This window comes from Rhododendron vialii, chromosome 7a (genome assembly GCF_030253575.1).
Source record: "Rhododendron vialii isolate Sample 1 chromosome 7a, ASM3025357v1".
Classification (NCBI taxonomy): Eukaryota; Viridiplantae; Streptophyta; class Magnoliopsida; order Ericales; family Ericaceae; genus Rhododendron; species Rhododendron vialii.
This window is the reverse complement of record NC_080563.1, coordinates 40,223,337-40,240,083: the sequence shown is the minus strand read 5'-3', so window position 1 is coordinate 40,240,083 and position 16,747 is coordinate 40,223,337. Positions and strand designations below refer to the sequence as shown.

Below are 16,747 nucleotides of genomic sequence, written 5' to 3'. Positions count from 1 at the left end.
TTCCATAGTTCCATTGAAGACTCCAATGAAGACAGCGTGATACATCTATGAAAATGACTGTAAACTCAGATTTACCAATTCTGATTAGAGCATCCACATTTGTCCCACTACTTGCCTTTCAACGGTATAATAAAGAGCCAAATTGACAGAAATCACATTCATCAGCCTCACTACCGCCCTCTCTATTTTGCAATTGAAGTAGCTTTGCTACGGTGCATCTTCATTTCCCACGAGGCACTATTCATTCCTTTACTTATTATTTTACTATTTTCTAATTTACACGTCCTTTGTTATTCTGTTATTCTTTTTTTTAACGGCTATTCTGTTATTCTTTTTTAGTAAATGGATGTCCGGGTCAGCTTATGCCCATCTAAAAAAAAAATCAGTTATTCCATTTTTTTATAATCGGATGTCCGGATCAGCTTGCACGCATCTCGATTAATTCCAAGGTTCTGAGAGTAATAACCGGACATAACCCCAGTGGCCCCGTGAGTTTTGAACATGCGACCTCATTGGTCAAGCACTTGTTACTTTCTCGTGTCCACTCTGCCAACTCCATGGTAGTGTAAGAAAATTAAGTGTTTTAATTTTCAATTCGTTTGAACCGATGCAAAGATCTTATTTTTTTGATCATTTTATCTTAAAAGATCATAATTTATTTTTGTCTCTAGGGCTCTCCTAATCAAGTATTTGCTCTAGAGAGTCCCAAATAAAAAGCAGATACTTAATTATGAAAGCCTTAGAGACTAAAATTAATTATGATCATTTAGAATAATATGATCAGAAAAATAAGATTTTCGCATCGGTTTAAACGGATTAAAAATTGGCTCTAGGGCTCTCATGTATGAGCCCTATGATAGCCATAAAACCAAATGACGAGCAAATATGCACTTAATAATTATGAGAGAAATATGGGAATAAATAAAGGAAATACAAAAGTATGAATATTTAATTGAGGAGAAAGTAATAATAAAGAGTCTAATGCAGTAGATATTTTAAAAATGAATAACTAAAGTAATAAAGTGGATTTTTAAGGTATAATTTGGTTCAAAATTTAAAAAGATTGATGCGGATGCTCTTAAAGTTACGGGGACATGTGCAAAACTATCCCATGATAGAAGCAAATAAAAGTCTGGAGTTTAACTAACTTTATTATTTTGCCGTTAAATCGTTCAAGGTTGAGGTGTTCCAGTGGAGGTTTAGAGTCTCTCCAGCAAATAAGTCAAAAGTTGAAACCAAATTGAACTTTGGTGCGTTACATTTCATTTGCACAGCAAGTTTTTGAAGTTCACTCCCAGTGTTCTAGATGGCGCTTGGCGGTAGTCGTGCGGCGACCCACCTCCAAGCGCCTAGGCTGCCTAGGCGCCGCCAAGAAATTTGGCGGTTTTTGATTTTTTTGGTATTTTTTGATATTTTTCATGTTTTCAGTGTATATTATGATATTAATATATACTAAAAGAACTTAGAGTGTAATTTACCATAACAAACACATATATAATACTATATACATATTCAGTACACCATTTTCAGATCCAGAGAGGATCGAGAAACCCACCATCGTCGGTTCGCCTGCTTCACACCGATCGTCGTTGCCGGTCACCGATTGTCGTCCGATAGTCTCTCTCTCTCTCTCTCTCTCTCTCTCTCTCTCTCTCTCTCTCCCTCACGTCTCTCTCCCTCTCTCGTCTCTCTCTTTCTGCTCTCTCCCTCTGTCTCTCGTCTCTCACGCTATCGTTTTGCCGCCAAGTTCCGCCAAGGGTCCTTGGTCGCCAAACAAAACGCCAAGGGGTAGTCATGGCGCTGACCCTCCACCTAGCGCCTAGGCGGCGCTTAGGCCGCCATTTAGAACACTGTTCACTCCAGCAAACTCTTCAAACTTGAAGAATGTGAAAAGTAATTTGAAGGGTGGGTTCAACCATAATTTTAAGAAGCAAACATCATCATGGCCAAACTCAAATAAAGACATCCAGATAAAACAGATTATTGTAAACATTGTGCAATCAATACTTAAGATTTTAAGTTTTGAGGCCACATACAACCACAAACCTATGATCAAAGTCACTAAGCATCTGCAAAGAAACAAGCATTCCACAACTATCAATCCTACCCTTAATTTCTAATTTGAAGAGGATAAGAAAACAAAAGGTTGGTGCTGTTAAGAAACAAGTACTAATAATAATAAGGAGAAATTGCTAACATACCATCAACTGCTGGGAGATTCCGGACTTGTACCCAAGATGACCGTCCCTAGAATGTTAACACCGAAATAAGTTTATTCTTGGCAAATATGCAGCGGTATACAAAAATTGAAGCAAATCCAGACCAACAACTCAGAAGAACAAAAATGAAGATATATATAAAAGAAGATGCTTACACCACCACAGAATCAACGAAACGCTTTGCCCCAGAAACTACATAAGATTGGCACGACAGGATGGAGACCTCCAAGGGAAAAAACCCCTTTTTATCCGGAGAATCGTTGCTAGTAATTACTTGGAACTTCATGCAGTGTAAGCGAGAAGAATTGCCCAACATCGAAACCCAAAACAAGCAGAACAAGTCGCCACCTAGATGAGCCAAGCGTGGACGGAAGTGATGTGGACGGGAGTCCACATAAATGGAGAAGTCCTCCTTCACGTAGCTTCCATGGTCATGCAACTGTAAAGAGCCCCGGAACCAAGTCTTGTCCACAAAATCATATTGAATCAGGCACTGCTGGAATTCCTGGTGGAATTCAGCCAGCACATACCAATACAACTTGTTGCCAACAGCTACAGCTGGTCCTTCAAATATTCCTTCTAACTCATTTGGGGTAAAGATGTCGCCCACACAAAACTCTATTTCTTTCCATTTTTTGCTTTCGACAAAATAGATTTGGAGGAGACCTTTGGTACCAGAACCCACCACAATACATGGCCCGTCGGAGGCATCCTCCGTGGCTGCTGAGAAGATACCCGAAGAACAAGTCCACTTATGCAGAGGGTCAGGCAGAGATTTCCATGCATTTAGTTTTGGGTAGTAAGCCATAAAAGCCCCGGAAGCTTGTGCCTCCTCCTCCTCCACGCTGCTTTCTTCTTTCTGGCAATCATAATAATAAAGTTTGTCCCCAAGAAAGAGGCAAGCACGAGCGCATGATGACGATGGTACGCGATTAGGCATTGCAGCAGCTACAGCGGAATAATCCATAGAAGCATCGGAATCCCGAACCCCACCGCTGCCGCCAATTAGTTCAATAATAGGTTCTACTGACGAATCATCGCCCAATTTCATCCCATCTACGGATGCACAAATATGGTAAAGAGAAGGACCCACCTTCGGCTGGTCTCCGAAAAGAATCACGTAGCCCGTTACCCTATCATCATCATCTTCTTGCTGTGCGGCGGTCGCTATGGGATCGAGAGCGGTCGCTCGTGCAGGCTCGTCGTCGTCGTCGTGGAAAGGAAGGAGGTCGCTGAAACCGTCACGAGAAAGTATCGTGTAAGGAGGAGGAAGATGAGGAGGGAGGGGTTGGTTGTGCTTCGGGTCGTCGGAGATTTCGAAAGCATACCACTCCAACTTACGAGTATACTCGCAGATTAAGAACATACAGGCGAATTTCTTGTCTGGTGGGGGAGGGGGAGGAGGAAGACTTGCCATCTCCGATCAACAAGAGGGACACCGATAGTGAATTTCTTGCCTGGTGGTGGTGGTGGAAGGGAACCGGTGGACGGAAATACAGGCGACAATTATACATATCCACGAACCCTAGGCAAAATATTTTGGAAAATTTATAGAAATAGTCCTCTTAGTTTCATCTGAGTCTCATTTTTTCCTTTAAGTATTAATTACAACTTTTTTGACCTCCAAATTTGGTTCTCATACCAAATTAGTCCAATTAATAACGTCTGTCAGTCAAATTGGACTGAAAAAATCAAATTGAGAGCAGACGTCATCAATTGGACCAACTTGGTAAAAATTGCAATCTCTAAACTACTATCAATTTGATTCTTTCCGTTCAACTTGGCTGAACGAAGTTATATCAATTGGACCAATTTGACATGAAAACCAAACTTGAAAATTGAAAAAGTTATAATTGATACTTGGATGACAAAAATGAGATTCATATGAAACTAGGAGTACTGTTTCGATAAATTTTTCAAATATTTTTACTACTATCTACTGGACCGGCAATGGCTATATGCTTCCAAGCGGTTTGGATTGTTTTCTAATTTCTAACAAAAAAAATATTGTGCCTGTGCGCTTAATTCTCAAGAGTGCTTACATATAATTAATCTCTATCTGTCCATTATTATAATAAATTGACAGAATTCATTCAAAATTTATTCCGAAAAAGTTAAACACACACAACCGATGTGTTGGTTGTGCGTCTAATTCTCAAGACGGCCTAGATTTTAAAAAAACTCTTCCAGAAAAATTTTAAGCGAATTCTAACCGTTTATTACAACAATGGACAGATAGAAATTGATTTTGTTTGTGTGTGTTTTTCACAATAGGTGTGTGTAGCACTCTTGTTCTCAATTATTGATTGTGAAAACATTTTAGTAATAAGTGTAATAACCATATACTATAGTAAGTGTTGCCTTACTAAATCGTACTTCCTCCGTCCCACTTTAAATATCACTTACGGAAATTCTTGGATTTTCAAACTCCAAAAAATATATATTTCTATGTTATATATTTTTATTTTTTTACGCCGAGTTAAAGTACTCATTGACTACTTTAATTTGCTGTAAAAAAATAAAACGAATAATAGATAAAAATGTATTTTTTGAGGGTTTGAAAATGCACGAATTTCCGTGCGGGACATTTAAAGTGGGACAGAGAAAGTATGTAAACCTTGTTTTTTTAAGCAATTTTGCATTTTTTTGGCGGGAAAATAGTAAATCATCTCGTTTTTAGCAAAACAACTTCACTTTCTGGTGATTGATTTTGATCTAATAGCCGTGATTTACATATTTTTTTAAACTAAGAGTCCATATTCAATGGGAACAATGACCATCATGCTCCCATACCAATTGGGAGCATGACATAAATTTTCCTATCTAGCTACCACACCATCGGCCCATGTAACTAGTTCACCTAAAAAGATACCGAATCACCCAAATAAGCGGTTCATATTTTCTGGACAAGAAGAGTGCGAGACATAACGCCCAAGTCTTCCATAGTTGCTTGAGGGAGATGAGACTAGAGAATTTGATTATGGTAAGTACTAGATAGACATTCCAATGAGTTAAATGGGTTCAAAGGGGTGAGAATCTAACAATAAATTATGATGATGTAAGATGGTTTCATGATTAATGGGGTTTGAATTTTTTTGTTTCAATGTGTTTTTTTTTTGGATTAGAGCACAGAGATAGGTTGAGTTTTACTAGTACTAAATTTGGTTTTGTAATGACTACCGTTTATAATTTGTTTGTCATGCAAAACATTAATTTTGGATAACGATGAATTTGTTTCGAGTTTCTTTTGTTTTATTGAAGTTTGACTAACTCTAATGCAGCTGTTTGATCCTAGATTACTCAATGTGGTCAACAACAACAAGTAATTGATTTTTGGCGGCGATAAATTTTGCCGGTGAATGTCTTTATGCACGGGCATTTTGCCAGGGTGATACAAGAAGGTTTCAAAACAAAAGTCAGTTCTAGAGCTAAAACAAATTTTTGGGTTGGGGGAAACAAGTTTAAAAGAGGAGGTTCCTAGACTTTAAGCAACTTTATGTATCCCAAGCGGCAGTGGAGAATCAAAATGGGGAGTGGAACTTGACTTTTAGAAGACTTCTATCTTGTATGGGAGGAGGAGATGGTAATGTTGAGACAAAGATCGACTGGTATAGCTCTGAACAACGGAAGCTGAGATAAGATGCTATGGCTATGGAGAGCAGACAAGGAGTTCTCTGTCAAGTCAGCAAATTCAAAGTGGGAGGGTGTTCTGCATCAAAATAGTCATTTACTGGGCTCGATTTGGACGAACCTTTTTCCCCCCGAGATTGAATTCTTTGTCGGCAAGCTACCCAAAATAGGATTGCAACTATGTACGTCATCTTTGGTGAGGAGAGAAGTCATGGTTCAGGATGGATCTGGATTGGGGTTGTGTGCTCTATGTGCGGCAGGAATGGAAGCCACTGATCCATTCCGAGCCGTGACTTCTCTTCTCACTGAAGATGACGTTATGGAAGCCACTGATCATCTACTTTCGCATTGCACCTTTGATATGTGGGAATGTAATGGTCTGTTATCTTGAGATGGTGGGATATATCATGGGTGTATCCTCCTAATGTCCAAACACTGATGAGTATGTGGTTATCAATAAGATTTTCCAAATTCGAAAAATTTGCAGTTGGGAAGCAACATTAATTGTATGCTGGTTTTTGGTCAATATGGATTGCAACTTGCAAGTAACAACCGCCTTAATTTTCAATAACTCCACTCCATGCCATTCAAAGGTGGGAGTTGTGATAGTTAGAGTAGCAAGTTCAATGTAAGGGTGCTCCACGCTAGTGGGTAGTGGAATGGCCCCCAAGATTAATCGAGGTGCGTGCAACCAGCTCAGGCTAGTGGGCAGTGGGATGGGCCCCCAAAATTAATCGAGATGCGTGCAACCAGCCCAGGCACCTGAGTTATCAAAAGTTCAATGCAAGGGTACATTCAGTGAAGGATTTCAATATCTTTGCAGTGCTCTGGTTTCTACTAACTTTTCAAATATTACTATTTTTATAGTTGTATTCCACAATCTTTTAGTACTTTGAAAATTTTCTTTATCGATATATAATAGGTCTTTATCCGATTTAAAATGAAAGAGATGCGAGCGTTTTATATGGACGATTTATTTTATGACTCAGTGTGTGTAAAATAGTCAAATATTTTGATATACAAAAAAGTTTGCATCCAATCTAATTGAGTTAAAAAGTAAACTCAACAAGTTTTAATGATTCAAACCTTGTAAAAATCGAAGTTTGTGAGTGTCCAGAAGAAGCCCGCAAAATTTATTAAATTATGGACTCTCAGTGCGCCTGAGGCGGCCAAGAACTCCAGAATTTGTCAAACTTTGAGAGTTTGTTTAGAACACTTCCGAACTCCATTTTTCACAAGGTTTGAACCATTAGAAAGCTTATGGAGTCTATTTTCTAACCCAAGTAATTTTGATCCAAAATTTTTTGTACATCTTAATCTATGACTATTTTACCCTTAATGAGTGTTGCATTACCCTCATTTTAAACCGGATCGAAACGTTTTTTATATAGATAAAGAGCGTATTCAACGTACTAAAATATGATAAAACAAAATGGATTCTTATTGAATCATTTTGATAGCATATCTATCTATATAATATGGAGCAGCGGTTTTTGAATTCTCTATATTTTGGACCCACGGATTTGTACATATTTTTTCAAGGGTTGAGATTTACGGGTAGTAAGACTAGAAATATATTTGGAAAGAATAAATAATTGGAAGAAGGATGAAAGAAAAACTAAAATTGATGTTTTCTAATCTTATTTTGATTCCTTATTTTCAAATTTTCCTTACTTTCCTAAAAAAAAAACTAAAGAATTACTCCAGACTGTGACTAAATTACTCCTGGACGCAAAAAATTACTCATGACCGTAATGAATTGTTTTTGGCCGCTTAGAATTACTCCTGGCCGCTTATAATTGCTATTGGCCGCAATTATAAGCGGCCAAGAGCAATTATAAGCGGCCAGGAGTAATTCTAAGTGGCCAGAAGCAATTCTTTGCGTCCAAGAGTAATTCTAAGCGGCCAGGAACAATTCTAAGCGTCCAAGAGTAATTAATTATTCGTGGCCAAGAGCAATTATAAGCGGCCAGAAGCAATTATAAGCGGCCAGAAACAATTGTAAGCGGCCAAGAGTAATTATTCGTGGCCAAGAGCAATTCTAAGCTGCTAGGAGCAATTCTAAGCGGCCAGAAGCAATTCTTTGCGTCCAAGAGTAATTCTTCGCGGCAAGGAGTAATTTTTTGCGGCCATGAGTAATTCTTCACGGCAAGGAGTAATTCTTTAGTTTTTCTTTTAGGAAAGTAAGGAAAATTCAAAAACAAAAAATCAGAATAATTCTTCAGTAATAATTCGCGGCAAGGAGTAATTCTTTAGTTTTTCATTTTTGCGGCCATGAGTAATTCTTCGGTTGCTAGTTTAGTTTTAGTTTTAGTTTTGTTTCCAATCATTACCATATATCTTTCTCCAATCATTACCCAATATCTCCAATTTTTAATTTCATTTCTCTTTCTTTCTCTCTCCAATTATTACTCATCTCTCCAATCATTACCATATTTCTCTCTCCAACCACCACCAAAACTAAACTAAACTAAACTATCAACCAAACAAAGCAATTTAAGACCCCGTTCCGGAAACGGAAATAAGTACTTATTTTTTAAGAAGGTAATTTCAAGCTCAAAAATTGTGTTTACGTAAATAATTTTCCTATCAATATGGATCTTGTTTGATAGATCTCGTTGAGATCTTTTATACGGTGAAAAAAATTGAAAAATAATTTTTCATTTATATTATTTTTGAGTTTGAAAATGTGAAATAAGTATTTATTTTTTAAGAAGGTGTTCTGGAATGGAGCCTAATTTTTGTTTCATCCTTCTTCCAAATATTAATTTTTTCCAAATATGTTTCTAGTATATATATATCCTTTTACTCTTACCACATACGCTTCTCATTCTCACATAACTTCTTTATTACTTTCATTATTTTCACTTGCTTTTTGTTTTTAAGCTTATGTGCTCTAATAATCTCCTTGTAATAAAAAAAAAAAAAGATACATTCGAGCAAATTAAAACCCCCTGGATTAAAATATGTTTTTTTTTTTTTTTGTCAAAGTGGAGAGATTTTATTATTCTGAGAGGCGAACACCCTAAACATCAGAAAGTACGGACCCCATTGGTTAAAATATGTTGACTAAACCAAATGTTTTCTGCCGGTTTACTTTCCCATTCCTTGTAGTGGATGAAAAGTTAATCATTTACATTATACTTTTATTAAACTAAACAAAGATTTAACTATCTTAAGATGTGTCAACTAAATTATCTATTAAATCCAAACATCTTCTTCTTTCTATGTTACTCTTTTTTTCGTTCATTCTAGATTCTATAATTTAAAGTAAAGGACATTGTGCAATGAGTACGACATTCTTTGAAAGCTTTTGTGCTGGAAACACTAGCGGGCAGAGGATAAAACTTCCAACGCAGCAGTTATTTGTGAGGTCTATCTCACATGATGTGAGACCTACACATACATGAAACCCACATTATATGAGAAAGCTTTATAAATAACCGTTGCATTGAAGATTTTTTCCAAGCGGAGGGGGATGCGGCCGGGCCGAATCCAAAATATCCCCTTTTTTTTCTGAATTATCTCATTATTTCTTTAAACGAATTAAAGTTCAAAGGCCTGCTTCATAAACCCTCCGTACTCAAAATTAATAACTCTGCGTTTGGCCCTGATCTCTTTGATCATGAAGGACATGTATTTAATGATGGATAGCTTAAGATCAACAAAATTTGATCATGAAGGATATGTATCTAATGATGGATTTATTCAGTCACAATTATTAATTAGTTACTGATTTTTTGCAAATGTACACAGAAGAAGCATAAAGTAATTAAAGTTTGTAGTAACATTTAATTAAAAGAGAAAACAAAACACAATTAAGTAGATGATTAATCATATTTCCATTTGCTATTTCGAGCTGAAACAAAATGGATTCTTATTGACTCATTTTGATAGCATCCTTTTTGCTCTTGCTTCATTGGAGCTTCAGGAGCTTCAGCCTGCATAGAGTAAAGAAGAACAATTAAATGGTGGGTGATATAAAAGAACTCTTCAATTAATTAAATAGTTGAATATTTGTGACGGGTTCGATAATTTATAAGAAAGTGCACAATGGGAAAAAAAACACGAAATGTCATTATTCAACACGTACCATGCAGGGCAAGAAAATGCGTACTAGAAATAGATGATACAACAAACCGAATTACATTAGAAGCGCGCACACACAATGCATGTACTATAAAATGAAAATGCATTTTCCATGATTTTACATCTAGAATGTTCGAGCAAAATGATGTGGTAGAGACGCTTTCGAAAAAGGTTTTCCTGCTTTGAAATGACGAAATCAAGATTATCACATTATCCAACATTTATCTTCACTACAAATTTCCTTTATTGCTAGTTCATTTTCAATAACTGTGCCTTCAATCAGATCAGGAAATTAATTATGTGTTTTCGTTGATGATTTTGAGAATGATTTCGAATTATTAAAAGATCTAAATGAGAACTTTTGGACGGGGTAAAGAAATCAAACAATTATTCAGAAAGATACATTAATTTTAATTCGATTGAAGAGGTGATCAAAAGTATCGGAAATGGGCCAACAATGTGCGATGGATGGAAAAAACATATAAAAAATCCTCCTTGTCCAAAAATGTCTATACCGGTGTTCCCTTAGATTTTCGGCCTTTGAACATCGTGACAATCTTCACACATCTCTCACATAGTCACATTCTAAGGCCGAAAATACACCGAAATATCAGGAGAGACATTTTGGGCACAGAGGATTTGATCGCAACAGAGTACAGATTAGATTTAGATAGCAACAACAATACCTCTGTTCCTCATCCTGGAATTTATACCCCTTGTTGTTATCTCCACCTGATTTGTAGCAAGGAAAAGGGACTTGTCCAGACTCAATTTGCTTGACATCTTCCACAAGCATTTCATAGTGCCTCTTCACTTCCTCCACCGTCTTTCCGCCGCCCACCGCCCTCGCTATTTTCTCCCACCGGTCCGGCATGTTCTGCTCGTATATCGCCAGCGCATTCTCAAACGCCTTGTTTTGCTTGCCAGTCCAGCTCGAATTGGAACTCATTTCAATATGTGGCAAAAATATGTGCAGTGTTTGCTTTTGAGAGAGAGAGAGAGAGTGCAGAATGTTGTGTGCATTGAGCAGTCCAGCTCGTGCTCATTATATACTGGAGGGGTGGAGAGAGAAACAGAGAGGAGAGAGAGTGGGGTCGGGTGAAAATTGGATCCACCTCCCATCCAATCACCTACACTCCAATCTCCTCCAATTTGAGATTTTGTGCGTTCACTTCGGACCCATAACCATAAATATGGTCTAAACTATTTAATTGGTTTGGTTGGATATCAATAGTTATGTTAACGATACACACTTTTACAAGGAAGAAAACGGACAATTTGATACATTAATTTCTTTTATTTGTCCATTTTTCTCGCAAAAGTATGAATCGTTAACATAGATACTTATATTCTACTATCATTATATTTTTTTTTACAGAGAGCTAGTTGTAGACTAGATCTATGAAATAAATGGTTTGGATGATCCTTGTGAGCTAAGAATTAGCCCGCAAATCCCAAGAGTTGGCCAAGTGGTCTTTGACCTAGGACGTAAGTGTTTGGTCGATCCTAAGGCTTCAAATTCGATTCTCTTTCCCAACAAAACTCTTGGGGCCACCTCACTCCCACGCGTAAGCGTGAGAAACGGCTGTGAAAGGTGTTGTATAGAAATTAGTCTGAGGTGCGCCCAAGCTGGCCCGGAACACCTACGTTAGCACACAAAAAAGAAAAAGAATTAGCCCACATGTCTCAAAAGTAGAAGGAAGTGAAGGGTAGGTGACAAGATGAGAGCCGGATCCCGGAGGGATTATTGGGATTGGGTTGGTGGGGTGTTTTTTTCTCGTCGGGTGTTGCTTTCCAAGCAGTACTAGCTTGCAAAATCCAGGGGAATTTGTGGGAAAATCAATTGATGGTTTTTTCCCTTCACTTTCCAGGGAAACTCTTCTCATTCATTAATCATTATATACATGTTTAAAACCAGGCCAAGAAACATAACCCTCCGAAAGGATTCTCTTTAACCAGGAAAATATCTCCAATTTCTAACCCTAATTTCTGGTCATTTTCCAACAAAAAGATAGGTTACAACTTCCAACATATATTTATTACTGTACTAATTTGATAACTACGTCTGGTGACCACACTACAATTAGTCTCATTTATGTCTTTGTTAGAAACATACTATAGGCCGGATCTATATATTCCATCAATGCATTTAGGACGACTCACGTGTTATTCAAAGTACGGTCACCAAATGTTAACATTATTGTTTACTACATGGGTTGATGCAGTAGCTGATTGTATCATTAAATTTCAAGATACGGAGACAACAAAGGATAAGTCAGGCCCAAAACAGAACTCAAAGATGGGGCTTTTATTCATTTTTATGAACAACGTTAAAAATGCCAACTTCAAAATTTAAAATTACTGGCATTGAAGAAAATCCTCATAAATTTTGTAAGTACTTATTTCTTTTAGGTCTTTCCAGCTCTTTTTTTTTTTTTTTTTTTGAATTTGGACATCTCTACAGCACAATCTAAAACATCAATCATTAGATTAAACACATCTCATTTTCGATGCAAATGTATTGACTTGAATGATACAGGAGATCTGACAAAGCCAGCATTGCTGCCTAATCTGGTACCAAAGACGACTTCATCTTTTTTTGACTGCAAAAGTAGCGACGGATGAACTTGAAATTTTTAAAAATTACGATTTCGCAGTCTAAATGGCTCATGAGTGGACTTGCTCTAGGCTTTGCGGTATCTAGGATCGGTAGATGATCTCTTACTTCTTTGCAATTAACCCCAAGGGGTTTGGCCAATAGGCATGAGAAAATAAATAATTGTTTGTTCAAATCTCACATAGGCCAAACATTTTAAACTTTGGGACCACTAGAGGGTTTGCCCAAACATTTTAAACTTTGGGACCACTAGAGGGTTTGCCAGGCCATTAATTTCAAGCCTCCGAAATTAGTCGAGGTTCGTGCAAGTTAGGCCAGAAAACAGTAACAGACACAAGTTAGCCCGGACATCCGGTAACCTTTCGTAAAACCTTGGGTGTTTTTTTTCACATTTTTACAGAGCTAGGGATGGATGCCAAGTTGTGTTTGGGAGCTGAAAAGTACCTTTTTTCGGCCCTTTAGAGGGCTTTTGGCATGAGCTAATCATAAACGTGATAATGGTTGCACCTCTTTTACCCTGCCTTTGAACACCGCCTAATCAATTTCAGTTATCCAGCTAAGTTTCTTTGTTTTATTATAACTCAAGTGTCCGAACAAACTTATGCTCATTTCGATTAATCATGGGGCCTAATTCCGTCGGCCACTTGCAGGGAGCCCAATCAAAATCAAGGAAAAGCTCCTTATGAATTGACACCAAAGGAGTTGATAACATCCAGGAAGTTTCGAACATAAGACCTTAAAAGAGAGCAAATCCCTAAATCTCAGTCCTTGACTGCTAGCTGGCCGAGCCTTAGGGTTACCCAGCTAAGCTTTTAACCATTGTCATGCTTGTTTACCTGTCTCCATGCATGTTACTACATGTAGGTCCTATGTGTGTGCTTTCTTAAAGCCCTTTTGCCATTATTTCTTGGATTGTCTTAAAGTTCAACCCAAACTAGGCTTAGTTTGAGCTACAAAAAAGAAAGATGATAAGATTATTATTTAGTTGCCCAAATTATTTTATGTTATTTCTTTCTATGCATGATTTTAGGTCTAAATGATAGAGTCTAGGGTATTATGATAGTCAATTATGTGCTTTGATTGCATTTTCTTTTTGGTAGAAACTCCATATAAATCTATTGTAGATGCCGTATGACTTATTTATACTAGAATAATATTATAATTGCCTTAAAGCTTTGGAGGTTAGGTCTCCTCGAAGTGATGTAGTTGGAGGCTGATCCCCTCGAAGTGATCAATTTCTCCCTCATTCTCTCTTTTCCTTTTAAAATATAGGAAGTGATCCTATAAAAAGAGAGTTTTTTAAGGGCAAAAAGTTAGCATTTGTTGGATAGTATTGATGGTTGTTGTTAGACAACACGAAAAATATTGTTGGACCTATTTTTCAACGGCTTAAGCTTTGAGGATGATTGACGACTTTGACTTAAACGTTCATATCTTCACCTCTTCATACACGAGTTGAGTATATGATCGCACATTAATGAATCAACGAATGGTGTACAAACTTTATAAGAAATCGAAGAACATAATCCAACATTTTCACCCCTGCATATGCGGGAGTTCGTACACTGCTGGGTTACACCAAACGTTTGATTATTTGCCATCCAAATGTTTGATTATTGGTTTCTAACACCAAGAGGAGTACCATGTATACTACAAGCAGATGCTTTACCCTTTTTTTTCCTTGTGCATGCCTCCATGAATTAAGCTAGTAGACTCCAGCTAATGGGAAACAAAACCAGTTACAAGTAGTTTTCAACATAAATTTGTCTTCTACTGATTGTTTTCTCTGTCTCTCAGCTATAATGTTGCATGTGTTGGGAGTCACAAAGAGACACTAGCCAAAGATGGGCCCAAAATCCCCAATGAAGCAAACTTTAGCAGGTTTGGAAACCTTTGTGTTAAAGAGGAAATGGTCTTATTATATGATTGTGAAGACCAATTGTCCCAAGAGCCTAAACCGTTAGGAAATGGGACCAAAAATGTATACCAAACGAACACCCCCTCATGTGCAACCCCGTCTTCAATGTAGAGATGCTTATATCCATAAAGTGGAGCGAAACAAAATAGGAAAGGAGCAAAATACAAACCGGGACAAATGCAAGCGAAGAAACTAGAATCCAAGAGTTCTCGTAACTTAAGCACTGGCAATGTCATTTCGAAATCTAAGCCAAGTGATCTTTTGTTTTAAGATAATTAAAGCTGAGACTCGTCACACCATCACATGATTGAACAACCAGCAATTTACTGCCAATACTTAGCTGAAATCTAATGAAGAAGAAGTTCAATACATCCTGTTTAGCAGAAACGAGACGTCCTTCCTCATCGCGCGACAATCACTTATGAACAAATTTCAAGTGCGACAACTACCTTGCGTTTCCGATCTCGTGCAAAACCCTTTTATTTGTGTATGACTTTTGTACCCTTAAACAAAAACTGCCTAGTTTGTAAAAAGAAAATTCGAAAATTCATTTGTCGCAGGCTTGGGTTTTCAATCACATCAAAAGATGAGCAATTTTTTTTTTTTTCGAGAACCGGGAATTTCATTGTGAAAGCCGAAACCCAGCTAAAAGATTATACAGATAAGAGCGCCGGATGCAACTTTGTACTCAAAAGTTGGAAATTCAGAATCCTTATCATCCACATCTGATACCAATACAAATTCATCTTAGTGGATGCCTCCCCTTTCACTCTCACAAGCTTTAATACCCATTACCCCCTCTGTCTTTGAATCTTCATCTTGAGCTTCAAGTGGTCATGAAATAGATGTGCAATAAGCTATCAATAGGTTCAGTCAGATTATAATGCTGATGGGATTGGGGAATCTCTGATTTTTTTTCCCCTTTTTTCTTTTCCTTAAAGAAGTCAAACAAAATAAATCTTATGTTGTCACCTTTAAATCTTATGTTGTCATCTTTAAAGGAAGGGAAACCATCTGACATTAATAAAAATGGATATATTTCTAGTAGTTGCTATATCATGTATTATGCTTTATTGGATCAAGTTAACTTTCTTGGAGGATTGACTTGCAATGACTTTGGTACATTCCTGTTTGGTTCATGTTTCTGAATCAGTTTTCAACAAATTAATGTTTCAGAATCAGTTTCCGTCAACTTTCAGAACAAAAATGATAGGCTACATGAAACCCGGCTCATGAAAGTGTCCATAAAAGGAAATGAACAGTCCAGATTTACAGTGCTGTGAATCTGCACTGTGAATCTAGACATTCATTTCCTTTCATTGGCCTGATTTTCTGTATTGTACCAATCCTCCTTTGAGAAAGACTACATTAGTAACCATACGCACTCGTTTTCTTGTATTTCCTCTGCAGTGATATGGCATTCGGTAGTCCAAAAACATCCTTTCGGTGTTTTCTTACTAGTGGTTATTTTCAGAAGCAAGTTAAGCAACTCCTGAAAACACAAGTTTTAAATCTGGCAACCGAACGAGTTTTCTGATATCCGACTCTCAAGCAGCAATCATAGAGGATTTGAATTTGAATCTGTTTTTGTTCACTTGAGCTTCAAGTTGTAGATTATAAGTTTGGAGTTAGGACCTTGTTTTTGTGTTAGGGTAGAAGTACTAGAAGAGATGTTAGGGAAATCTAGCTGTTTATTTTCAAACACAAGAATCAAATTTCTGCCACTCTTTTTTTTTTTGTAAGGCAAAGAAAGTTCATTAATCTCTGAAATGTTACAAAGATTAAAAGGAACAAGGAATGATAGCATCAAATCCCTAGCTAGTTCGAGACCCTAACAATCTACAACACTAAGGATAATCCTAGCGCAAAGTCCACTTTGACCCCATGTGGTTATCACCATGTGCGGATACCTCCCTCATGGTTCAAAACTGACCACATAACCTACCTGTGGTTTTGAAAATGTGCGGATAGACCCTCTGTCGTCATGTTTTCCATCCATATTAACGGACACAACATTAAAAACCCGATATACCCTCATCATGTCCTTTGATTCTTCTTCTTTTTTAAATATAACCACATCATCCCCTATACCAAAAATTGAATTCAAACTGTTGATATTGTAAATTTTAACGAGTACTACATCTATGCCAGAATTCAAGTCAATCAAAAAATGAAAAACTCATGATCGAATCGATTTTGTTATGAAATTAAAATTTCAAATTTGAATTTACTAAAAATTAGATCACTGGATTATTGATGCCTGATCGAGATGAT

General features: G+C 37.2%; 2 protein-coding genes across 2 annotated transcripts; both read right to left on the bottom strand.

The window, feature by feature from the left end:
- Positions 1 to 2,067: 2,067 nt before the first annotated feature.
- Positions 2,068 to 3,714, bottom strand: LOC131333118 (uncharacterized). The gene is made up of 2 exons (XM_058367465.1): positions 2,375 to 3,714; positions 2,068 to 2,247 (listed from the first exon to the last, which is right to left on the bottom strand). Exons 1-2 carry the CDS (start codon positions 3,634 to 3,636, stop codon positions 2,193 to 2,195), a joined length of 1,317 nt encoding a protein of 438 aa, XP_058223448.1. The 5' UTR covers positions 3,637 to 3,714; the 3' UTR covers positions 2,068 to 2,192.
- A 5,822-nt stretch (positions 3,715 to 9,536) lies between these two features.
- On the bottom strand, positions 9,537 to 10,983 carry LOC131333119 (protein RADIALIS-like 3). Its single transcript, XM_058367466.1, has 2 exons — positions 10,625 to 10,983; positions 9,537 to 9,790 (listed from the first exon to the last, which is right to left on the bottom strand). The coding sequence occupies exons 1-2, from the start codon at positions 10,885 to 10,887 to the stop codon at positions 9,766 to 9,768; spliced, it is 288 nt and encodes a 95-aa protein (XP_058223449.1). The 5' UTR covers positions 10,888 to 10,983; the 3' UTR covers positions 9,537 to 9,765.
- Between the last annotated feature and the right edge of the window lie 5,764 nt (positions 10,984 to 16,747).

Bases quoted from the DNA above. Each gene is read 5' to 3' on its own strand.
- LOC131333118 (XM_058367465.1), bottom strand. From the start codon at position 3,636: ATGGCAAGTCTTCCTCCTCCCCCTCCCCCACCAGACAAGAAATTCGCC. The intron at 2,248-2,374 runs GTAAGCATCTTC...TTAACATTCTAG, and splicing joins TTCGTTGATTCTGTGGTGGT to GGACGGTCATCTTGGGTACA.
- LOC131333119 (XM_058367466.1), bottom strand. From the start codon at position 10,887: ATGAGTTCCAATTCGAGCTGGACTGGCAAGCAAAACAAGGCGTTTGAG. The intron at 9,791-10,624 runs GTATTGTTGTTG...TACTCTATGCAG, and splicing joins TTCCAGGATGAGGAACAGAG to GCTGAAGCTCCTGAAGCTCC.